This window comes from Mustelus asterias, chromosome 1 (assembly GCF_964213995.1).
Source record: "Mustelus asterias chromosome 1, sMusAst1.hap1.1, whole genome shotgun sequence".
NCBI classification, from domain to species: Eukaryota; Metazoa; Chordata; class Chondrichthyes; order Carcharhiniformes; family Triakidae; genus Mustelus; species Mustelus asterias.
This window is the reverse complement of record NC_135801.1, coordinates 127,709,514-127,735,145: the sequence shown is the minus strand read 5'-3', so window position 1 is coordinate 127,735,145 and position 25,632 is coordinate 127,709,514. Positions and strand designations below refer to the sequence as shown.

The 25,632-nt window shown below is 41.8% G+C and overlaps 1 protein-coding gene across 1 annotated transcript in view; it reads left to right on the top strand.

Moving 5' to 3' along the window:
- ndufaf2 (NADH:ubiquinone oxidoreductase complex assembly factor 2) overlaps positions 1–25,632 on the top strand; it is a 127,545-nt gene that overhangs the window by 66,078 nt on the left and 35,835 nt on the right. Inside the window, exon 2 of the mRNA XM_078218695.1 lies at positions 3,420–3,509. Coding sequence (XP_078074821.1) covers positions 3,420–3,509 — 90 coding nt within the window. The remainder of the gene's footprint in view (positions 1–3,419; positions 3,510–25,632) is intronic.

The following is a 25,632-nucleotide window of genomic DNA, read 5'->3' as shown; positions in this document are numbered from 1 at the left end:
CTGTCAATGCAGTCTAAAATTCCATATCAATGTCAGTACATGTCTGTGTTTACAAAAGGACATTAATTGTTTGTAATATTATTGTTGAGACTTATTGAGAAGTAAACTGCGTTTCAATATTGAGTAATCTTACAAATGGAATAATTGTTTTAATATATTCAAGGCTGAGTTAGACAGATTTTGCTTAGACAGTTTATATGGGTGGGGGGGGGGGGGGGGGGGCGGCGGCAGAGGGTTGCAGGAAAGAAAGTGGACTTAAGACCACAAATCAGCCAGGATCTTATCAAATGACAGAACAGGGACAAGGGGCCAAATTATCTACTCCTGCTTCTATTTCTACCTATTCTTATAAATGATACCAATTGGAGCTTGCTTTAATGGCAACTTCCCACAAAATTATGCATTTGGCCCATCATGCCTATACTAGGTATGGGAACAGGGCAGGTAAATGTGATTAAGACTATTTGCTCATGTTGAAGCAAATATTGGTATATACTAGTTGGACCAGATTGCCGATTTACGTGTTGTAACTTCTATGCATAGATTTGCTGGAAAACTTGACATAAGTCAATTACACATTAGACAGAAACATTTTTACACCCTATAGTAGCTGGCAAACAGGAGGAAAATCTTTTTTTCACGCAGCAAGTGGTTAGGATCTGGAATGCACTGCCTGGAAGTGTGGTGGAGGCATGGTCAATGAAGGCATCCAGGAAAGAATTGGATTAAGAAGACTATGCAAGGCCACGAGAAGAAGGCTGGGGAATGGCACCTTCAGAGAACCAGCAGACACAACAGGCCAAATGGCCTCCTGTGATGTTACTATTCTATGATTCCACTCTATATAGTTAAAAGTCATCAAATACATTTCACCTTTTCAAACAAATCATACCGTATAGCATCAGACCTGTAAAATGTCACTACTACAGGGTAAAATAATTGTGCTGTGCTGAAATAACCATTTACCCACTACTGCTGTTCAGCAGCCAGTTGCCTAGATGAGAAAAAAATAACCAAAGAGAAACTGAATCGCCAATAAAACCAACAAATCAAATCTCTTGATTTTTTTCCCCTCCATAAATATACTATCCACCAAGCCAAATATGTACCAAAAAAACAGATCCATCAATTTACTCAGCAAGTTCCTTACACAAAATTTCTTCCACATATTTATCAATATAATTCATTATGCTAATATCTGCAAGAAGTTTGTCACTGATAGGCCTGTCCTTTTGTTTGTAACCTGACAGTTGAATTAGAAATTTCACCTGGACCTGGGTACTGAGAACTCCTAGCTGTTTTTGACAGCGGTGTTTGCCAATGGGTTACTTATGTAAGGAGCAGTTTTCACCTTGCTCATGTGAAGCTGCAACACCCAGAGGGAACTGCAGTGTGATCAGACAAAAAACATTTTAAAAATAAAAGCTGTGGGTCTAGACTAGCAGGCAGAAGAGATTTTATTTCTTTCAGCTTTTTATACAGTGTAAGGCATTAAATATAATTTCTGAGCCAACACCATTGTTTGGGTTGTGGTTTTGTCACGCGGGTCGGGGGAACTAATATTACAGTGGAATTAGAGGCGGGATAGTTATGAGCTGCTTCAATTTAACCCAGAATGTTGAAGCGGACAGTCAGCCTACTCCAAGCTATGAAGAATTAGCTAAAAGCAGGAAATACTGAAGTCAAGCAGCATCTGGGCAGAGTGAAAGAGGATTAATGTTTCTGGTTGATGCACTGGACTGCCCCCAATAAGGTCATGAGCACCTGAAAAGACACCTAGTATGCCAAAGCAGAAAGAAATAACTTCAACCTCAAAAATAAGGAAAATAAATAGCTTCTGTAATTATCTGAAAGTTTTTGAAAATGGAGCAAGATCGTAAGATATTTATAATGAAGAGGCACTACAATCCATTTTAATTAATCCAACCAAAGGAAAGATAAACAAATAAACATTTTAAGCAAACATTTCAAATCCCTAATGGGACGTGGAGCAAAAGAAAACAAACCTGTTATATCCGGGAATAGGAGATTTGAGGGAGGAAATAACAGGAAGTTACTTGTATCTTAAGCAACTTTTGTAATAGGCAGACTATATTACAAATGTATTTATGAGGTCTGTATCTTATGGTTTCAGTACAATGGATATCATACTTTTTACTTCATTTTAGCCACGTGATCAATTTCAGTAGATTTCCGTGTTGGGCTACTTGCTTTTGCACTAAAACTGCAATAGAACAACTGAAAACATCAAAGCTACCCTAGGTCCCAACATGTCACATTTTCACAGTGACTTCATTGCAGTGTAATGTAAGTCTACTTGTGACAATAAATATTTTAAAAATGTCAGTGATAAACGCTGCGAGTTATACTGTTGTACTAATGTGTACTGTTGTACTAATCTTTAACCTGGTGTTGTGAGACTTCTTACTGTACTAATGTGTTAGCATTGTGTACTTATATAGCTTGCTTTTGGATTTGTACCATGCGTTACAGTGTGGGAGCGAGGGGCAGGAGAGGCATGAAATAATAGCTTTATTTTGCTCTTCGAGGTGTTAGCACTTACATCAGCAACTTAGATTTATATAGCGGCTTTAACATAAGAAAATATGACGAGGATTTTTGCAGGAGCATTATAAAGCAAAATATGATGCCAAGCCACACAGGATGTGAAGTGAGCTGACCAAAAGCTTAATCAAAAGGGTAGGCTTTAAGAAGTTTATTAAAGGAGGAAAGCAAGATCGAGAGATGGAGCGCTGTTCCGAATTTAGGGCCGAGGCAACTGAAGGCACCAACAGTAGAGCAAGTAAAATATGGGTGCTCAAGAGACTAGAATTGGATGAACGCAGATACCTCAAAGGGTTGAGGGGCTGGAGTTGATTACACGGATAGGGAGAGGCAAGATCATGGAGACTTTTAAAAACAAAGATGAGAATTTTAAAATTCTTTTTAAGGATAGTGTTTAATCGGGAGCCAGTGTGGGTCAGCAAACACAGGGGTAATAGGTGAATAAGTTAAGACATCAGCAGTAGAGTTTTGGATGCTGTCAAGTTTATGGGAGGTAGAATGTAAGAAACCAGCCAGGATTGTTCTGGAATAGTCAAGTCAAGAAGTAAGCAAGGCTTGAATGTGGGTTTCAGGTGCAGATAAGCTGAGAAGGAGCAAAGTTGGAAGATGTTAACCAGGTGGCAATCTTGGTGATGGTGTGAATATGAGGTCAGAAGCTCATCTCAAGGTCAAGTATGACACTGAGGTTGCGAATAGACTGGTTTCATCTCAGACTGTTGCCCGGGAGAGGGTTGGAATCAATAACTAAGAAACAGAGTTTGGAGCGGGCAATGAAAACCACGGCTTCAGTCTTCCAATATTTAATTCAAGGAAATTAATCATTATGGTCGTTAATCTTTTGTTCTTGGTTCTAGGACAGACTATTCGTTCAAGAAGAATGATTGAAGCAATCAATCCAAATGAATTGGAATATGAAGCTGGAAGTATTCCTTCTGAATGGGAAGGTAAAAGTATGCCTTTTTAACATGTAAGTTTAGAATGCTTCATAGTCAGCAGTTAATTGTGGACTTGTAGGGTTTGTTTAAGCATTATTTTCCAATTCTTAACAATAAACAAGATGTAAGCCCAGTTTCTATTCCATGTTGTTGTATGAAATGGAAGAGCCTTGGAGCTGGAAATAGTTAAATTAAAAGTAGAAAGATAGTCTATTAATACTTACCCATTGTTATCCTTTCCTTTAAACATATATTCATCAGTCAACAGAGTCCCTCCAACCGAAACAAGTGAGAAAGTCCGAATCAGCAAAAACTATAATGAAATAGACGTATATAAAGATTAACACCTGCAAAATGACAGAGGCTTGTTTAAAGAACAAATATATTATTCGTGCATTTATCTAATTACTCATATCTGTGACTTTCAATTCCTAGGACTGTGTTGCACTGTGTTGTATGCTAATTTCCTCCACGCATATATTATACATTCCCCACATAATGTTGTGCTTTCCTAAAGGAATACTGCAGAATTCTGCAGTGGCCTTTTATTTGATTTCCTAAAGGAGCAACACATTCATGGAAATCTTTGTCAAATGTTTGTTGCTTGTTCATTGGTATGAGTATGATTTTTGCTTGGGGACTTTCATTGAGTGAGCACATGCGAGGGCCCAAGTTCAAACCCCACACAACCCTTTGTGTTTTCTTTGGGGGTAATGATGTCATGGTAACATCATTGAATTTGTAATCCAGAGGCCTAAGAATGCACTGGGACATGGATTCAAATCCCACCATGGCAGCTAGTGGAATTTAATTTCAATTAATAAATCTTGAAATGAAAACTAGACTCAATAATGGTGCAATGAAACCATCATTGGGTGTTGTAAATCCATTTGATTCACTAATGCCCTTTTGGGAAGGAAATCTGCCATTCTTACCTGGTCTGGCCTACGCATGGCTTCAGACCCACAGCAATGTGGTTGACTTTTAACTGCCCTCTGAAATGGCTTAATAAGCCACTCAGTTCAAAGGCAATTAGGGATGGACAACAAATGCTGGCCTTGCCAGTGACACCCATATATCATGAAAAAATAAAGAAAAGCAAACAGTGTTTTGAGCAATTATTGTAGTAATGCTGTGTACAAAGATATCCTGATATATATTTTCATTTAACATCATTGCTTCATAACTCTGTGGCTGCAGCCTCTCATCCAAAAAAATCATTTTTAAAACTAAAGCTGAAAAATGTGTTTGCTTGAAAGCTTATATCTTAGCAATACCCATGCATGCTTCAGAATTGACTGGGTTGTACAGCTGCAAACAGAATGGCATGCTGTATGACAGGCTCCTCCTCGAAGTTACCATTGTAAAAATACCAGCAGGTTTATGAGGAATTTGCAAGGGGGAAGCTTCGAGTAGTTAAGAACAGTGGACAGGTTGACTCATGGGTTTGACTGTTTGCAGCATGACAGCCAAGATAATTCATTTTTCAGCAGCAAGTCTCCTGGAAAATAACATTAACAATTGATTTGTCACATCTGTTACTGGACCAAATCAATCTTTAGAATTCTTCGCATCTATCGTAAGTTTTGCAAGTTCGTTTTTTGTTAAGATATTCTCAAATTTGATGGTGTCCAGAGTGTCATCAGAGTGTTCATATTTCTGTAAAATGGTAAAGACTAAATAGGTTAGATTATGTTGAATAGAAATTGAGACTTTTCAAGTTTGAAGGAAAAATATTTTTAAGTGCTTAGTTTTTACTTGAGAGATGGAGACAGAATGTGCCTTTTTGTTCTATGTACTGAGAGTTTTACATTTTTTCACATTTTTATTTGTCTATTTTCTTGCAATTGATAAGACACTTGTTTATTTTAAGCTTGCTGCCCTTGACCTTAAGTGGTAGAGGTTGTGGATTCAGAAGGCGTTGACAGTGGGATTCAGCAATGCTAAAACCATTCAACATCATTAATGGCCCTGATCTTATGATGGTTCAGGAAAATATTGGTGACATGCAAATGTCACGTAAATCCCAGAAGTTGGAATATTTCCTGCTGGTTATATATTTTTAAAAGTGTGGAAAAATGTAAGTTAATTAAGGCAGGGACAACATGGCTGTGTTAATGGAACTAGTGCCCTTGATATGTTGATGAACTTAGTAACACTACAAACAGATGTTTACCTCTGGCAAGTTAGTAACAATGGCGGACAGAATGTGAATGGATTTGACTAAGATATTAAGGGTTCAAATGAAGAGATACAAGGTGTGAAGAAATAATCATTAAGTGAGTGTACTTTGCATTACACTCTAAACGCTGAAATTAAGGTAACAAAGTCTGGGTTCCAAAAAAGTTAAGTCAGAAAAGGGAAGATTAAATGGAAAAGCTGTATTTAAGGAGATAATCAAACCTATGCATGGAGCTGTTTTTAGACCTCAGCAAACAGCAGGAATAGCTGCTTACTCTCAGCAAGCAGTATCTGTGAAGAAAGCCTGCCTTGAAATGCAAGCTGCTTGTTTTACCTCAGAAGCAACCCCAAAGAATTGTAACTGCCTGTTGCGGTAACTGTAACTGGATTTAAAAACTAAAGTGTTGTGGAACCATTTGGGAAGAGTTGGCACTGAAGATACTGAAGACTGTTTGGGATTGTTTAAAATTAGTGATACTGCGTATAGCCATTATCTTAAGTATGCTTTTAGTTTACTTTTGTTGTTTATTTTATTTCCTAATCGTTTTTTTAAATTGTCAGTCTGGGACATCATTCTCTGGATTTCAAACCTTTGCCCGTAGAATCCCTACAGTGCAGAAGGAGGCCATTCATCCCATCGAGTCTGCACCAACCACAATCCCACCCAGGCCCTATCCCCGTAACCCCACATGTTTACCCAGCTAATTCCCTGACACTAGGGTCAATTTAGTATGGCCAATCAATCTAACGTATCTTTGGACTGTGGGAGGAAACCGGAGCACCCGGAGGAAACCCATGCAGACACAGGGAGAATGTGCAAACTTCACACAGACAGTGACCCAAGGCCAGAATTGAACTGGGTCCCTGGCGCTGTGAGGCAGCAGTGCTAACCACTGAGCTGCCCCAGCCAAAAAGCTACAGTAGAGGGCAATGCAGTTGTTTGAAATTTCTCTTCTAGGATTTGGAACAGCTCAGCATTACCATCAGCTGTGTCCTTAACAAAGAAAGGAAAGTTATTGATGAAGGAGCTGAAGATGGTTGGGACTGCTACTCCAGGAACTTTCTGCAGCAATGTCCTAGGACTGAAGATGATTGGCCTCCAACAGTCGCAGCCATTTCCTTTGTACTAGCTGTGACTCCAACCAATGGAGAATTTTCCGCCTGATTCCCATTTACTTCAAATTTGCTCATGCTCCTTGACGCCTCACTCAGTCACATGCTGCCCTGAGTCGTGTGGCCCTGGCAAAACGCCAAGCGTCAGTGAGCAGGTTATTGCTGTGTAAGTGACATTTGATCGCACTGTCAACAAACCTTTCCATCACTTTGAGCAAGAGTAGACTGATGCGGCTGTAATTGGCTGGGTTAGATTTATCCTGCTTTGTGTGGACAGGACATACCTGGACAATTTTCCACATAGTTACCAGTGTTATAGCTGTACTGGAACAGTTTGGCGAGGGATGCAGCTAGTTCTAGAGCACAAGTCTCCAGTACGCTTGCTGGAATGTTGCCAGGACCTATATCCTTTACTTTCCAGTTCCTTCAGCCATTTCTTGATATCACAATAGAACGAATCGAAATGGCTGAAGACTGGAATCGGTGATACTGGGGACCTCCGGAGGAGGCCGGAGTGGTTATGGATCATGAAGTTAAAAAATCTACAACTAAAAATGGCCTGTCATAGCTACTAATAAGTAAAACAAGATGTCGACCAAATCTCAACACCTTTTAAAAGAAAATTGTGTAGCCACCTCGAATTGTTGCTGCAGTTGACATAGCATAAAGAAACAATTCTGAATAACGCATTTTTATTTACTGAGTTACTGGTGCAATGTTGCAAATTGCTGGAAAATATTCTTTGAAAAGCAGCCTGCTATAAACCTGGGGAAGATGTTATTTGGCTGTAGTTTTAATTATTAGATGATGTTTTTGCTGATTGTTTCTGTCTTAAATTCCCCTCATTTGGCTGGATTTCAAATCAATTATGGCAAGTAAATCGAATCTGGAATACAAGTAAAGTTTTTTTTAAATTTAACCTAAAGTACACTTGGGGACCATGACAGGACAAATTCTGTAAAAGCCACTGTCTTGCAGTTCAGTGATGGAAAAGTCTTGAAATCTATGTATGTTAAAAGTCTCAGACATAAGTCACAATCTTGAGAACTAGAGTCAGAACGTTGTTTTCCTCTTACTATATATACATCTGTGGCATTTGCAGATTTGGTATTAGTATATTATTTTATATAAATAGTAGATGAACAAATCGAATTGGTGAGTTAGCCACGATAGATATGGTATTCCTCAATCTTTGTATGATTTATATAACCTTGCTGCTGTTTTCCATTTTTGATCGGATATTGCTTGGAGCTGCTTTAATTACTTCTTGTAGTTTCAACAAAATGCTATTAATCTAAAGGGCATGAAACAGTCAAAAAATCTGGGGCATTTATGGATAACTTGCTGAAGCCATCATGGTGCGGCTGGGATATTAGGCTGGAGGGAAATAGCTTAAATTTGAGGAAGTATGAAGAGCTACAAAGCACTGATCCTACCCTGCCTGAAACACTTGTGTAATTTTGGTCACTGTATTGCAATGAGGCCATCATGGTGGAAACACATTGAGCAGCAACTAACAGCTGGAATTAGTTACAGCAAAAAGAAATAGAAACTGAAGCAGAGAAAGCTTAGAGAATATTTTATTGAGATATTCAGGACTCGACAGGGCGTAATTAAATTAAACTTGAATAATCACACATTTTACAACGAGGGGAAATGGACTCGTACTCAGAAGACAGGGAATGATGTGTTTGGACTCAACTATTTTACAAACTATGCATCAGATTGTCCTGGAAGGCAGTGGAAGTGGACAAATTTAGCAACTTTAAGAGAAAATGGATAGCTAAATGATTGAAGGATATGAGAGAAAGTGTAATGATGTTTTTCAAACTTTTAGATTGTCAAATAAACAAGACTCTCTCTCTACATTCATTTGAACTAATAACATGGTCCAGAAAAAGGCTGTATATATTGTCCGAACAAGTTGTTAACTTTCTAGATGACCGTATGTTATGTGTGTATCTTTTCCTGTTGACTCCATTCCTATACTTGGCTCTGCATCTTTTTCAGAGAACAGTTATAGTTATTTCATATTTTCAAACCTCAATCCTGCACACAACAATCCTCTTTGTTCTTGCTTTGCAAACATCATTTGTAGATATCTGTAAAACTGAGAATAGGGTTTTCAACTGCCCAGTGAAGATCAGAACCTCATTGGTTTATTTGGCATTGTTTAAAACCACACATTGGGAGCGATTCTCCCATCCCACTGCGCTAATTTTTGGAATGAGTACTTGGCACGCCATAACATTCAAGGTTATGGGCCAAGTGCTGGCAAGTGGGATTAGGTGGGCAGGTCAGGGCATTTCATGCGTCGGTGCAGACTCGATGGGCCGAAGGGCCTCTTCTGCACCGTAGTATTCTGTGATTTGCGGGATTCGCGCATGCGTTGCTGCTGCACGCGCATCTCCCAGCGCTGGATATCCGGTGCTGTCAGAACCATGCTAGAAACCGGCGGGAATAGCAGGTAAGTAATTTTATTTTACATATCTTTTTAATGTGATTAGCGGGCCTGGGACTGAATTCTCCAGGCCGGTAGCATCTCCCATCCTGCCAGGAGTATTTCACTCTAGTGGGGTTCAGACTGGCTCCCCACTTTCGGGGAACTCGCAGGATGACCCTGCTGGAGTGAGGAGGGAGGCAATCGAGGATTGCCCCCCCAGGGCGTCAGGTGGCAGGGGAGTGGTGCCCCCTGGGCATGGGCACCCTGGCAGTGCCAGCCAGTACCCCCTGGCACTGCTGAAGGGGCAAAGTGCCCATGCCCAGGGGACACCTTGGCACTGTACACTGGGCATGGAGCAGTGCCAAGGGGGCAGGGCCTAGGGGCAATTGATGGGAGTGGGGGGTCCTGCTGCCACTCTGCATAGGGATCGGTCAGGGTTGGAGGGGTCCAATGATTGAGGGGGGCGGGGGGTTCAGCAGGGAGGGGGGTCGTCACTGCTGAGGGCGGGGGGGGGAGCTGGAGATTGGGGTGCTCCAGGAAGGGGGAGAGGTCGAGGCTAGCCTGCAAATGGACAGGGGGAGCCACCATCAGGCCGTGGAGAGGGAGGCTGCGGGAGGCAGCACTGCGGGGGTGTCCTGGGCTGGCCAGCGATTGTGCTGGCCAGCAAATGGGAGGCTGACAGTTCAGCTGGTTTCCGCTTCCCTGGTGGGAATAACATGGTCACTGAAATTTAATGAGATTCACGATTGTGGCCTCTGCATTGCACAGAGTGTGGGAGATTCTAGTGTGAACTCCCACTGAAAAAACAATCATGATTTACACCAGTTTTCCCATGAATTCAGCACTAGAACTTTTTTGGGAGAATTGCGGCCATAATGTCTAAATAGTTCTGTGGTTGTCCTTCAATAGATTTGAATGTCTTTTAACACTTTTTTTTCACTTACCCTAGGTATCTGTCTAGTTTGTTTTTGAGATTGTTTTGATTTATCCTCATGGTGTGATAAGTAGTAGAAGCTAAAAAGCATAGTTTGCTGTGGAAACTCCCCTTTTTCTTGGGCTAATCAAGCCAGACTCGCAACTGACAATCAGCTGTACAGCAAAATATACGGGAATGCCAGATCACGATGTCAAAGGTTCACTATCCTCTCTTCTTTTAACAGTCTCTGTAACTCAGCCAGACATGCATGTGAGCATTTACAATCCCTCTAGGGGGTCTAATAAATTTGCTTGATTTTCTTGGACCAATGGAGCAGAATCTCAAACTGAAGCATCATGGAAGGATAATTAAGTTGAGGTAACAAATTTGCCCTCAAGGCTTATGATGCCCAGAATGACAATGGGCAACCAGCATCTATCTTGCTTAGTTTCATTAATAATTTTAATTATCATCAAAGACTTCTTCTAAGAATCAGCACCCTTGACTGGTATCAAGAATTTTGGAATCTGTAAAGATTTAGATGAAGGTTGAAGTGAAACGCAAATGTGCAGTAAAACCCTGCAATAGTAATTGTCTGCTTTAGGAATCTCTTTTGTATGGGTAGCACGGTGGCACAGTGGTTAGCACTGCTGCCTCACAGCGCCAGTGACCTGGGTTCAATTCCAGCCTTGGGTAACTGTCTGTGTGGAGTCTGCACATTCTATTCATGTCTGTATGGGTTTCCTCCGGGTGCTCCAGTTTCCTGCCACACTCCAAAGATGTGCAGGTTTGGTGGATTGGCCATGCTAAATTGCCCCTTAGTGTCAGGGGGACTAGCAGGGTAAATATGTGGGGTTACGGGGATAGGGCCTGGATGGGATTGTTATAGGTGCAGGCTCGATGGGCTGAATGGCCTCCTTCTGCACTGTAGGTTCTATGATTCTATGTAACTTGCCTGAGCCATCAGCTCTATTAATTATCAGTTTTTGTGACACTTTTGCATAACTAAGGAAAGCATAGACCCTGTACACATGACTCCTATATATTTGAAAAACTGCAAAATCAAACAACAATATCCATAATCTTCTCCTAGATTTCCATTTAGACTTGCTTTGTTATCTGTGGCATAGTGGTTCGTACTGCTGCCTCACAGCACCAGGGACTGGGTTCAATTCTGGCCTTGAGTAACTGTGGAGTTTGCACTTTCTCCCCTTGTCTGCGTGGGTTTCCTCCGAGTGCTCTGGTTTCCTCCCACAGTCTAAGGATGTGCAGGTTAGGTGGCTTGGCCATGCTGAATTGCCCCTTAGTGTCCCAAGATGCGTAGGTTAGGGGTATTAGCCATAGTAAATGCATTGGGTTGTGGGGAGGGGTGGGGTGTGTATGGGTGGGCCGGAGTAAGATGCTTTGTCAGAGTCGGTGAAGACTCAATGGGCCGAATGGCTGTCTTCTATAATGTAATGATTGTAAGTGCCATGTTTCTCACTTCTGTTTGTAAAAAGCTTACATTTTCATACTTCCTTCAAAAACTGTACAGTTTGTTCGGCATAGATAAGTCCAAACTGCAATGATATAACAGCCCACATTTTAAACTGCGTTCTGATGCAAGGTCTCCTTTATAGGACACTCTTCTGAGAAAAGTAGCTTCTGCCCTTTCTTCCCCTCGTGAATGACTATCCAGTCATGGCCTCATGGCTTTTTACTATTCCTGTATCCTCTTGAAGGAGGATCATGCGTTCTGTTTCTACAGCTGTTTGAACAAGTGAGCAACTATTTTTCAGGGATCAAGTGATAATAGTAATCCGGGAAAGTACTTTTTTTGTTTTTGATATGTCCGTTTTGAGTGTAAATATTATGCAAGTAAAGGCATGCTCCAAATCACGGAAAACACAAGGGTCACACATGGGAGTTGTTGATGTTGAACCCAAGCAATTTAAAACAAAAAACGTAATAGAGTCCTCCAGGCGCAGAATTTTTAAAGAGCAGCAGATTCCAAATTTCCAAGCATCAGAGGTGGACAGGAAAGAGGAAAATAGAGAGAGAATAACACTAAGATTGGTAGCATAGTGGACAGTGAAGAAAGTTATCTCCAATTGCAATGGGATCTTGATCAATTGGGCCAGTGGGCTGACAAGTGGCAGATGGAGTTTAATTTAGACAAATGCGAGGTGATGCATTTTGTTAGATTGAACCAGGGCAGGACTTACTCAGTTAATAGAACATAGAACATTACAGCGCAGTACAGGCCCTTCGGTCCTCGATGTTGCGCCGACCAGTGAAACCAATCTAAAGCCCCTCTAATCTACACTATTCCAATATCATAGAATCATAGAAACCCTACAGTGCAGAAGGAGGCCATTCGGCCCATCGAGTCTGCACCGACCACAATCCCACCCCACATATTTACCCGCTAATCCCTCTAACCTACACATCCCAGGACTCTAAGGGGCAATTTTTAACCTGGCCAATCAACTTAACCCGCACATCTTTGGACTATCATCCATATGTTTATCCAATAACCATTTGAATACTCTTAATGTTGACGAGTCCACTACTGCTGCAGGCAGGGCATTCCACGCCCTTACTACTCGCTGAGTAAAGAACCTACCTCTAACACCTGTCCTATATGTCTCACCCCTCAATTTAAAGCTATGTCCCCACGTGTTAGCCATCACCATCCGAGGAAAAAGGCTCTCACTATCCACCCTATCTAATCCTCTGATCATCTTGTATGCCTCTATTAAGTCACCTCTTAACCTTCTTCTCTCTAACGAAAACAACCTCAAGTCCCTCAGCCTTTCCTCATACGATTTTCCCACCATACCAGGCAACATCCTGGTAAATCTCCTCTGCACCCTTTCCAACACTTCCACATCCTTCCTATAATGCGGCGACCAGAACTGTACGCAATACTCCAAGTGCGGCCGCACCAGAGTTTTGTACAGTTGCAGCATGACCACCTGGCTCCGAAACTCAATCCCTCTACCAATAAAAGCTAACACACCGTACGCCTTCTTAACAACCCTATCAACCTGGATGCCAACTTTCAGGGATCTATGCACATGGACACCCAGATCCCTCTGTTCATCCACACTACCAAGTATCTTACCATTAGCCCAGTACTCTGTATTCCTGTTACTCCTTCCAAAGTGAATCACTTCACACTTTTCCACATTAAACTCCATTTGCCACCTCTCAGCCCAGCTCTGCAGCTTATCTATGTCCCTCTGTAACCTGCCACTTCCCTCCACACAGTCTACAACTCCACCGACTTTAGTGTCATCCGCAAATTTACTAATCCATCCTTCTACGCCCTCATCCAAGTCATTAATAAAAATGACAAACAGCAGTGGCCCCAAAACAGATCCTTGCGGTACACCACTAGTAACTGAACTCCAGGATGAATATTTTCCATCAACCACCACCCTTTGTTTTCTTACAGCTAGCCAATTCCTGATCCAAACCACTAAATCACCCTCAATCCCATGTGTCTGTATTTTCTGCAAAAGCTTACCATGGGGAACCTTATCAAACGCTTTGCTGAAATCCATATACACCACATCAACCGCTTTACCCTCATCCACCTCTTTGGTCACCTTCTCAAAGAATCCAATAAGGTTTGTGAGGCACGACCTACCCTTCACAAAACCGTGCTGACTATCCCTAATCAAATTATTCCTTTCCAGGTGATTATAAATCCTATCTCTTATAATCCTTTCCAATACTTTGCCCACAACAGAAGTAAGGCTCACCGGTCTATAATTACCAGGGTTTTCCCTACTCCCCTTCTTGAACAAGGGGACAACATTTACTATCCTCCAGTCTTCTGGCACTGTTCCTGTAGACAATGACGACCCAAAGATCAAAGCCAAAGGCTCTCCAATCTCCTCTCTAGCCTCCCAGAGAATCCTAGGATAAATCCCATCCGGCCCAGGGGACTTATCTATTTTTACCCTTTCCAGAGTTGCTAACACCTCCTCCTTACGAACCTCAATCCCATCCAGTCCAACAGCCTGCCTCTCAGTACTCCCCTCAACAACACTGTCCCTCTCCAGTGAGAATACCGACGAAACATATTCATTTAGTGCCTCTCCTATCTCTTCAGACTCAATGCACAACTTCCCACTCCTGTCCTTGACTGGCCCTAATCTTACCCTAGTCATTCTTTTACTCCTGACATACCTATAGAAAGCTTTAGGGTTTTCCTTGATCCTACCTGCCAAAGACTTCTCATGTCCCCTCCTGGCTCTTCTTAACTCTTTCTTTAGGTCCTTCCTGGCTAACTTGTAACTCTCAAGTGCCCTAACTGAGCCTTCACATCTCATCTTAACATAAGTCTCCTTCTTCCTCTTCACAAGAGATTCAACCTCCTTAGTAAACCACGGTTCCCTCACACGTCTGCTTCCTCCCTGCCTGACAGGTACATATTTATCAAGGACGCGTAGTAGCTGTTCCTTGAACAAGTTCCACATTACAATTGTGCCCATCCCCTGCAGTTTCCTTCCCCAACCTATGCCAGCTAAATCTCGCCTAATCGCATCATAATTTCCTTTCCCCCAGCTATAACTCTTGCCCTTTGGTATATACCTATCCTTTTCCATAGCTAAGGTAAACGTAATCGAATTGTGGTCACTGTCACCAAAGTGCTCACCTACCTCCAAATCTAACACCTGGCCTGGTTCATTACCCAGTACCAAATCCAATGTGGCCTCGCCTCTTGTTGGTCTATCTACATACTGTGTCAGGAAGCCTTCCTGCACACATGGTAATGGTAGGGCATTGGGGAGAGTTACAGAACAAAGAGTTCTAGGAATACATGTTCATAGCTCCTTGAAAGTGAGTCACAGGTGGATAGAGTGGTGAAGAAGGCATTCGGCATGCTTGGTTTCATCGGTCAGAAGATTGAATACAGGAGTTGGAATGTCTTGTTGAAGTTGTACAAGACATTGGTAAGGCCACACTTGGAATATTGTGTGCAATTCTGGTCACCCTATTATAGAAAGGATATTATTAAACTAGAAAGAGTGCAGAAAAGATTTACTAGGATGCTAATGGGATTTGATGGATTGAGTTATAAGGAGAGGCTGGATAGACTGGGACTTTTTTCTCTGGAGCGTCGGAGGTTGAGGGGTGATCTTATAGAGGTCTATAAAATAATGAGGGGCATAGATCAGCTAGATAGTCAATATATTTTCCCAAAGGTAGGGGAGTCTAAAACTAGAGGGCATAGGTTTAAGGTGAGAGGGGAGAGATACAAAAGTGTCCAGAGGGGCAATTTTTTCACACAGAGGGTGGTGAGTGTCTGGAACAAGCTGCCAGAGGTAGTAGTAGAGGCGGGTACAATTTTGTCTTTTAAAAAGCATTTAGATAATTACATGGGTACGATGCGTATAGAGGGATATGGGCCAAATGCGGGCAATTGGGATTAGCTTAGGGGTTTAAAAAAAAAAAAGGGCGGCATGGACAAGTTGGGCTGAAGGGCCTGTTTCCATGCTGTAAATCTCTATGACTCTAGGAGAAATAGGAAGGGAAAATTTGGTTATTCACACCACCTTATTCATGGGTGTCTTTTTGTTTGCAAGAATTCCACTTTGTGTATGTTGGGATTCTTACTTTATTTGTCTTGCTTATTTATGTGTATGGATATGGGATCTTGTTTTTGTTGAAAATGGAGGACTCGCACTTTATATGTGGGGAATTCTTGCATTTTTGTGCAGGGGTACTAGCAATTTGTATATGATTAGATGGAGCTCACTTACCTTTTTGACATGTGTCTACAGCCCTCCGCTCCAAAAGGTTGGACTTCCCTGCCCTGTGGCACTACACATTTCCCATGAATCGTCTGCTTTCAATATGTTGCACTGGGAGCAGAAGATGACGAGGTAAGGCCAGATTTTCACTGAGCCTTCCCAGCTCCATGGACCATTAAAAATCGTGGGTGGGACCCGAATGCAGGAGGCACTTGCTCCATTTCCAACACATGCAATTTCTGTTGGTAGGGCAAGGCGTGATTCACACAGGAAGGAAACCTAATTTCAGCAGGCCATTTGAACTCAGTGCTGAGCTCAAACAAACCCCATTTTGGCTGTTGAAAGAACCTTAATCCACAGTGTGGGAGTCACAATTTGGTGGAGTAGATGCAAGTGTTTCCAAAGGGCAGATTAGATCTGTATAATTGTCTTGACCTGAGGTTTTATACATACAATTATACATTTTATACAGGGTGGCACAGTGGTGAGCACTGCTGCCTCACAGTGCCAGGGACCCAGGTTCAATTCCGGCCTGGGGTCAGTGTCTATGCGGAGTTTGCACTCTCTCTCATGTCTGCGTGAGTTTCCTCTGGGTGCTCCGGTTTCCTCCCACAGTCCAAAGATATGCAAGTTAGATTGATTGGTCATGCTAAATTGACCCTAGTGTCAGGGGGATTAGCAGGGTAAATGTGTGGGGTTACAGGAATAGGGCCTGGGTGTGATTGTGGTCGGTACAGACTTGATGGGTCAAATGGCCACCTTCTGATCTCCAGGGATTCTATAATTCCCTTGCTCTTTTTTTTAAAAAGGGCGTAAGCTGCTAGTGAGTATTTAAGAGCATGCTGCTGGACTGCGTTGATTGAGAGGTTAGGCTAGAAGAAAAAAGCGGCATCTATTTGTGCAGTTTCAACTGAAATCTTTGTTGACATTACCCGAAGGGCCATCATTAAGTCATTATGATGCTTGGCTGAGTTTCAAGGGCTACAGTTTTAGCAAGCATTCTGGTTTCACAGTTTAACTGACAGTTTAAAGAGTCTATTTAATGATTAGCTGTCTTAGAAGTGGGGTCTGAATAGAAGTTTGTTTATATCTGAAGTAGTGTATGAATGGGGCAGATGGAATTTAACCCGGACAAATGTGAGGTTACATGATTTGGAAGGTCTACTGCAGAAGCAAAGTATATAATAAATGGTAGTGCCCTTAGAAATATTAGGATACGGAGGGATATAAGCATGCAGATCCCTGAGGATGGCAACTCAGGTGGACAAGGTGGTCAAGAAGGCATAAGGCATGCTGGCCTTCATCGGTTGGGACGTTGAGTATAGGAATTGGAAAATCATGTTGCAGCTGCAAAAGACTTCGGTTAGGCCACATTTGGAGTATTGTGTACAATTCTGGTCACCACACTATCGGAATGATGTTGATATGTTGGAAAGGGTGCAGAAGAGATTTATCAGAATGTTGACTGGTTTGAAGGATGTGGGCTATGAAGAAAGATTGAACAAACTTGGCTTGTTTTCATTGGAACATCGAAGGATAAGAGGGGGGGACCTGATAGAGGTTTACAAGATTATGACAGGCTTGAATAGAGTAGATAGTCAGTCTTTTTCCCAGGGTCAAAAGGTCAATTACTGGGGGGCATAGGATGAAAGTGAGATGGGGGAAGTTTAAAAGAGATGTAAGGGCAAGTTTTTCTCAGAGGGTGGTGAATGCCTGGAACGCACTGTCAGAGGAGGTGGTGGCAGCAGATTCTATAACAATGTTCAAGAGGCATCCAGATAGATACATGAATAGGCAGGCAATAGAGGGATATGGACCACGTAGAGGCAAGAAAATATTCGATTAGAGAGGCACCTGTTGGTGGGCTGAAAGGCCTGATCCTGTGCTGTATTATTCTTTGTTCTTGAGAAGGTGACCAGGTGTGTAGATGAGGGTAGTGCTGTTGATGTACTTTATATGGGTTTCAGCAAAGCCTTTGACAAGGTCCCACGTTGGAGACTTGTAAAGAAGGTAAATGCACATGGGATACAGAGTAATTTGATAAAGTGGATTCAAAATTGGCTCAGTTGTAGGAGACAGAGTGTGATGACAGAAGGCTGCTTTAGTAACTGGAAACCAGTTCCAGTGGCGTACCAAAGGGATCTATGCTGGGTCCCCTATTGGTCATTTATATAAATGGCACAGATGACTATGTGGGGGTAGGATTAGTAAATTTGCTGATGGCATAAAGATTGGTTGAGTGGTGTACAGTGACGTTTGAGTGCCTTGGGCTACAGGAAGATATAAATGGGATGGGTCAAATGGGTGGATAAATGGAAAATGGAATTTAATTCTTTGGAAGGAGTAATTTGACAAGGAAGTATTTGATTAATGACATGAAGTTCTGAGGAACAAAGGGACCTTGGCGTGTTTGTCCATAGATCTCCAAAGGCTGAAGGGCACGTTAGTGGGGTGGTGAATAAAGGCATATAGGACATTTGCTTTTATTAATTGAGGCACAGATCACAAAAGCAGGGGAGTCATGTTGGAGTTGTGTAGAACTTTGCTGAGGCCACAGCTGGAGTACCGTGTACAGTTCTAGTTGTCACATTATCGGAAGAATATGATTGCACTGGAGAGGGTGCAGAGGAGATTCACCAGGATGTTGCCTGGGATGGAACATTTAAGTTATGAAAAGAGGTTTCAATAAGCTTGGTTTGTTTTTGTTGAATCAGAGAAGACTGAGCAGCGACCTTATTGAAGTGTACAAGATTGAGAGGCGTGGATAGGAAGCAGCTGTTCCCCTTAGTTGAAGGGTCAGTCACAAAGGGACACAAGTTCAAGGTGAGGGGCATGAGGTTTAGGGGGGATGAGAGGAAAATCTTTTTTTTTACCCAAAAGGTGGTGATGGCCTGGAATACACTGTCTGGGAGGGTGGTGGAGGCGGGTTGCCTCACACCCTTTAAAAAGTACCTAGATGAGCACTTGGCACGTCATGACATTCAAGGCTATGGGCCAAGTGCTGGTAAATGGGATTAGGTCTTTCTCATGTTTCATGCAGACTCGATGGGCCAAAGGGCCTCTTCTGCCAGTCAGTCTGTGAATCTGGGGAGAGTTGGCTCTGAAGGTAATTAAGTTAAACTTGTTTGGAACTGTTTAAAATTAGTGATGCTGTGTGTAGCCATTATCTGAGTTAAGTGTACTTTCTAATTTACTTTATTGTTGTTTTATTTATCTCTAATAAACATTTATAATGTATAAAATAACCACAAAATATCCTGGATATCATTCTCTGGTTTTCAAATCTTTTCTCACATCCTACCAAATTGCAAAACTACAGTTGAGTACAATTGTTTCAAGTTTTCCTTCTGGGATTTGGAGCAATTCTTCATTCACCATCAGCTGTGTCCTTAATAGGGGTAAGCCACTTTCTTGAACCAATTCATTCCTTGTCATGCATGTACTCCTGTAAAGTTTATAGGTAAGAAGTTCCAGGATTATTAACCTAGCAACAATGAAGAAATGGGAATATATTTCTAAGTCAGAATGGTTTTTAAAGTAAACTTTATTTATTTTTCACAAGTACGTTTACGTTAACAATGCAATGAAGTTGCTGATGGTGTATGATTTGAAGGGAAACTTGCAGGCATTGATGTTCCCACGTGCTTGCTGCCCTTGTTGTATCTGAGTGGGTAAATGGGTCCTCTCTTTAATTTGCACGGTCTTACTGAAATGTCAGCCTCAGTTATTAGCTCAAAAGCCCACATCACTCTGACTCAAAGGTATGACTGCCACCACTGAGCCATAACTGATATCATTTAGTGCTACAAATTATGTCAAATCAGCTTTGAAAAGCAAATTCTCCATGCTCCCTGTGCAAATTCTCTAATTGCAAGATGCACCTAGAATGCTGATGTCACCTTGCCTCTTCAGAGTAACAATTTGATTACAATGCGGTTTAATTTGAGTGCTCAATTTTATGATCATTATAGTGTATTCTGCACCAGTCCTCCCATTAAAGCTTGATGCAAAGCTCATACATACTAATAAGCATGCACATTAAAAAGTGAACAAAGAGTATTGAAGTCGAGAGATATGCTGATGGGATGACCTACAGCAGCTTTTCATGTGAAGAATTTTAAAAATAATTTCAAAAGGACTAAATTTGACTCTTTAACCCATAAAAACACTTTTGCATTGAACTGCTTGTAGATGCAATAGTTATTCTTTCCACAAAGCAATATTTGAGTGTCCTGCTAATTTTTGCGACTAAAGCAGTTCAGACAGCACTGTTTTGCCAAAACGTGTGGCTTGGGTCACTCAGAATAATGCATGCAGCAGATATTCATAATAAATGTATTTTTTTAATACTTGAAATTCAATTGGAGGTATGAAATCTTGTCTTTTATGTGTGTGGCTGTTAATTCTATTTTCTTTTGACTTATACTGAATTATGTTAATTTTTTCTTTATCTTTTACTTTCTGTTTTTTTAATCTTCTTTCCTTTCCAATTTTTCTACATTTTTATCATGGCCTTAATATAGAAAACTCCTGATTTTATTTTTTGTGCTTTCTTCCCTTGAATTAGTCTGAAGCCCATTCTCTAAATAGCATGAAAATGAAGAAAATTAGAAAAAGTATTTTATGAGGAAGCAAAATGAATCTGAACCACACATTTATATTTTCCATTTCTAAGCGTGAGCATTTTAATAGCAAGTACTGAAGTGGTAGATTTTGTATTCCTGCCGGTGATTTCCATAATCAATTTTTGATCTTTGTCCTGGGAGATGTAGAGCTGAGATTAAGCACTTTTTAATTAGATAAAAAGACTTGTACTCATTGTATCTTTCCCAGAAAACAGCATGAAAACTAAGAAAATATGGAAAACATTAAAACTGTTCATTCCATCAGACCTGTTCATTTTTAAGACCTTCAGCAATTATTTCTATTGTGAACTCTCTTCAATTCATTCAAGTTCCTGCAATAAGATTTTGCAAAATTCCTCTTTTCCTCCCTTAGAATAGTTAAAGCAAACTCCTTAGCAGAAGCTCTTGGTGGGATTTTCCAGCCCCCTTAGGACAGCCTGCAGGAGTCCCAATGCCCCGCTGAATGAGGCATCAGCCAAAAATAAGGAAAGGCAACAGGCGTCAAGGTAATGAGGATTCACTGACCCGCCCTCCCAGCCCCAATTGGGTTCCCACCCATAGTGGACGGCAGCCCAATTAATATGCAAACCCGCCAATTGTAATACAATTTGGCAGGTTTGACGGCCCATGAACCCAGGCCCCCCCAGCAAGAATTGCACCGGGTGGGCCTTGGTGCTGGTAATCAGCAGGTACCTGGTCTGCTAGACCCCAAGGGTCCAATGGAGCACCACTAACCTCTCAGCTAAGAGGGGCCATCCTCACTCCCACCACTCAAATAATGGGTCACCCCACCTCTCTCACACCACACAGGCATGAGGATGGCTCAGCCAACTCCCCCCTCAAACCAGCTCAGTCAGTCCAACCTAAGCTCATAAGCCAAACCACTCATTCCAGGTATCAATCTAGTAAACCTCCTCTGAACCGTTTTCAACAAATTTACTTCCATCCTTAAATAAGGTGACTAAAATTGCACACACTATTTGAGATGCCCTGTAAGACTGAAGCATAACATTCTTTTCTTTTATATTCAATTTCCCTCATAATAAAGGATAGCATTTCATTAGCCTTCTTGATTACATGATGTAGCTGCATTCTAACTTTCTGTGACTCATGTACTAGAACACCTAAATCCCTCTGCACTTTGGAATTCTGCAGTTATTCTCCATTTAATTAATATTCTGTTTTTAATTCTTCCTGCCAAAGTGAGCAACTTCAAATTTTTCCACATTATACTCCATCTGTCAGATTTCTGCCCACTTAACCAATCTATATCCATCTGCAAACTCCTTGTGTCTTCACAACATACTTTCCTATCTATCTTTGTATCATCTGCAAATTTAGGAACCACACCGTTGCTCCTCTCATCTAAGTCATTGATGTAAATTGTAAGAAGTTCAGACCTCAGCATAGACCCCTTCAGGACTCCACTCATCACATCCTTGTCAACCAGAAAAAAGACCCATTTATGCATACCCTCTGTTTTCTGCCAGCCAACCAATCTTCTATCTGGGATAATATGTTACCCCTAGAACATGAGCTTTTATTTTCTTCAATAGCTTCTGGTGTGGCACTTTAACAAATGTCTTCTGGAAATCCAAGTAGACTATGTCTACAGGCCCCCTTTATCCATAGCACGTTACTCCTTCAAAGAACATCAACAAATTAGTTAAACATAATTTCTTTCACACAATCATGCTGACTCCTCCCGATTACCTTGAGTTTTTTTAAACTGCCCAACTATAACCTCCTTAATGATTGATTCTAACAATTTCCCCATGACAGACATCAAGCTAACTGGCCTACTGTTTCCTGTTTTCTGCTTCCCTCCCTTGAATGAGGGGCTATATTTGTTACTTTCCAGCTGGATGGAACCTTTTTGGAATTTAGCAAATTTTGGAAAATTAACACCAACGCAACTACTACCTCATTAGCCACCTCTTTTAAGAACCTAGAATGAAGTCCTTCAGGACCCAGAGACTTGTCAGCCTACAGCTCCATCATTTTATTTAGTACCACTTCATAAGTGACTGTAATAAATAAAATGCAGACACAATCTTTCTTACCCTCAGCCTGCTCCTGTGGAACAATGAGCAGGAGGAGTTATACAATAAATGGCAGAGTCATCAGGAGTATAGAAACACAGAGGGACCTAGGTGTGCAAGTCCACAAATCCTTGAAGGTGGCAACACAGGTGGAGAAGGTGGTGAAGAAGGCATATGGTATGCTTGCCTTTATAGGACGGGGTATAGAGTATAAAAGCTGGAGTCTGATGATGCAGCTGTATAGAACGCTGGTTAGGCCACATTTGGAGTACTGCGTCCAGTTCTGGTCGCCGCACTACCAGAAGGACGTGGAGGCATTGGAGAGAGTGCAGAGAAGGTTTACCAGGATGTTGCCTGGTATGGAGGGTCTTAGCTATGAGGAGAGATTGGGTAGACTGGGGTTGTTCTCCTTGGAAAGACGGAGAATGAGGGGAGATCTAATAGAGGTATACAAGATTATGAAGGGTATAGATAGGGTGAACAGTGGGAAGCTTTTTCCCAGGTCGGAGGTGACAATCACGAGGGATCACGGGCTCAAGCTGAGAGGGGTGAAGTATAACTCAGACATCAGAGGGACGTTTTTTTACACAGAGGGTGGTGGGGGCCTGGAATGCGCTGCCAAGTAGGGTGGTGGAGGTAGGCACGCTGACATCGTTTAAGACTTACCTGGATAGTCACATGAGCAGCCTGGGAATGGAGGGATGCAAACGATTGGTCTAGTTGGACCAAGGAGCGGCACAGGCTTGGAGGGCCGAAGGGCCTGTTTCCTGTGCTGTACTGTTCTTTGATCTTTGATCTTTGCAATTTCACCAAGTTTCTGCCTCCCTTCCAGCTCCTGATTACAGCTATTACTGGAATTATTTTTTGCATCCTTGATAGTGAACACATATTTGTTCATTTTATTCGTCATTACCTTATTACCAACTATTAGCTCCCCATTGTCACATTCACTTTATTTTTCCTTTTTAAATACTTGTAGAAACTCTTGTTATGCTTCTACATTTCTAGCCAGCTTCCTCTCATACTCTTTTTCTTGATTAACCTTCCAGTTTGTAAAAACCTCTGCTGTTCTTTATGTTCTGACTAATCATCTGTCCTGCCACTCAACTTCACTCAGTTATATCTTTTGTCGTTGCATTTGATGCTTTACATCTGCCTTGGTTTTTTTAATTTGGTTCGTTAATAGATTCACTATCCAAATAACTAACTTCAGTTTGGTCAACTGCTCTTTAGATGTATCTCAGTCCACGATTAATTGATAACTGCCTCACACTAAATAGATAGTTTCAGTGAATGACCAATTATCTACGAATTCTTGTCCCTTTACACTCATACTAATTAGCATCCCTAAATTATGTACATTTTATGTTTATCTTGCTTTAAAAATAACACCAACCTGCTAAATCCCATTGAATTTTAGAAATCTCCTCTTGTAATCATTACTTGCACTTGTGGCTTAATACATTTTTTCTCTTGCATGGCATGTGAACCTTGCTGGCAAGGCCCAACATTTGTTGTCATTCTAATGGCCCTTAAGAAGTTGGTGGTGATCGACCTTCTTAAGCCTCTAGCTGGAACTTTCCGGCCATTCGTGCCAGCGGGACCTTTTGGTCCCACCAACAGCGCACCCCCTGCTGTAGATTTCACAGCAGTGAGGGGTGCATTCAACAGAATAACTTTGACAAAGCTGAGACCAGAAGATTCCACCGCCGACCAATAGCAAACTGCCTCACATCGCCATAAAACACAGTGAGTTGGGTGGAAAATGCCTCCCAGAAACAGCTTTCTAACAAAGACTGTCACTTTCCCGAAATGACCATGACGATACTACTTATTCTCCCAAACTATACTTTAACTGACTGATCTCCAGCAGTGGAGTCTAATGGCAACCCTCACTGAACTTAATACTGGGTTCTTAGAGCAACCCCTCAATCTGTGACAAATACCTCTGGACTGGTAATGTCCTACAGAAATAACTCTCCCACAACTGCACTCCTGCCAGCATTTATTATCCATCCCTAATTGCCCTTGAAAACGTGGCAGAGAGCTGCCTTCTTGAACCACTGTAGCTGTAGGTGCACGCACAATGGAGGAAATTCAGGATTTTGACAGTGAAGGAACAGCGATATATTTCCAAGTTGAATGGTGAGTGACACAGAGGAAGTTTCCAGGTGTTGGTGTTCCCATATGTCTGTAGTCCCTGTCCTTCTAGATGTTAGCAGTCATCAGTTTGGAAGGTGCTGCCTGAGGAGCCTTGATCAGTTCCTGCAGTGGCTAGTCCAGTTTAGCTTCCGACTAATAGCTGTTGAGGTGAGGAAATGTTTAGATTCTCTCTTGTTGGAGATTTTCATTGTTTTGTGTGACTTGAATGTTATTTGCCACTTATCAGCCCAAATCTGGCTATTGTCACATCAGTGTCTGAGGAGTGATGATTTGGAGTTGGGGACCAAGTGTAGTGTGTCAAAATTCACAGATGACACTAAGATGGGTGGCAGACCAAAGTGTGCAGAGGACACTGAAAGTCTGCAAAGGGATATAGATAGTCTAAGTGAGTGGGCGAGGGTCTGGCAGATGTTGGTAAATGTGAGGTCATCCGTTTTGGTAGGAATAACAGCAAAATGGACTATTACTTAAATGGTAAAACATTTGCAGCATGCTGCTGTGCAGAGGGACCTGGGTATCCTTGTGCAGGAATCTCAAGGAGTTGGTTTGCAAGTGCAGCAGGTAATTAAGAAGGCAAATGGATTTTTGTCCTTCATTGTTAGACGGATGGAGTTTAAAAACAGCGAGATTATGTTGCAGCTGTATAAGGTGCTGGTGAGGCCACACCTGGAGTACTGTGTACAGTTTTGGTCTCCTTACTTGAGAAAGAATATACTGGCACTGGACAGGGTGCAGAGGAGATTCACTAGGTTGATTCCGGAGTTGAGAGGGTTGGGTTATGAGGAGAGACTGAGTAGACTGGGGCTATACTTATTGGAATTCAGAAGAATGAGGGGAGATCTTATAGAAACAGATAAGATTATGAAGGGAATAGATAAGATAGAAGCAGGGAAGTTGTTTCC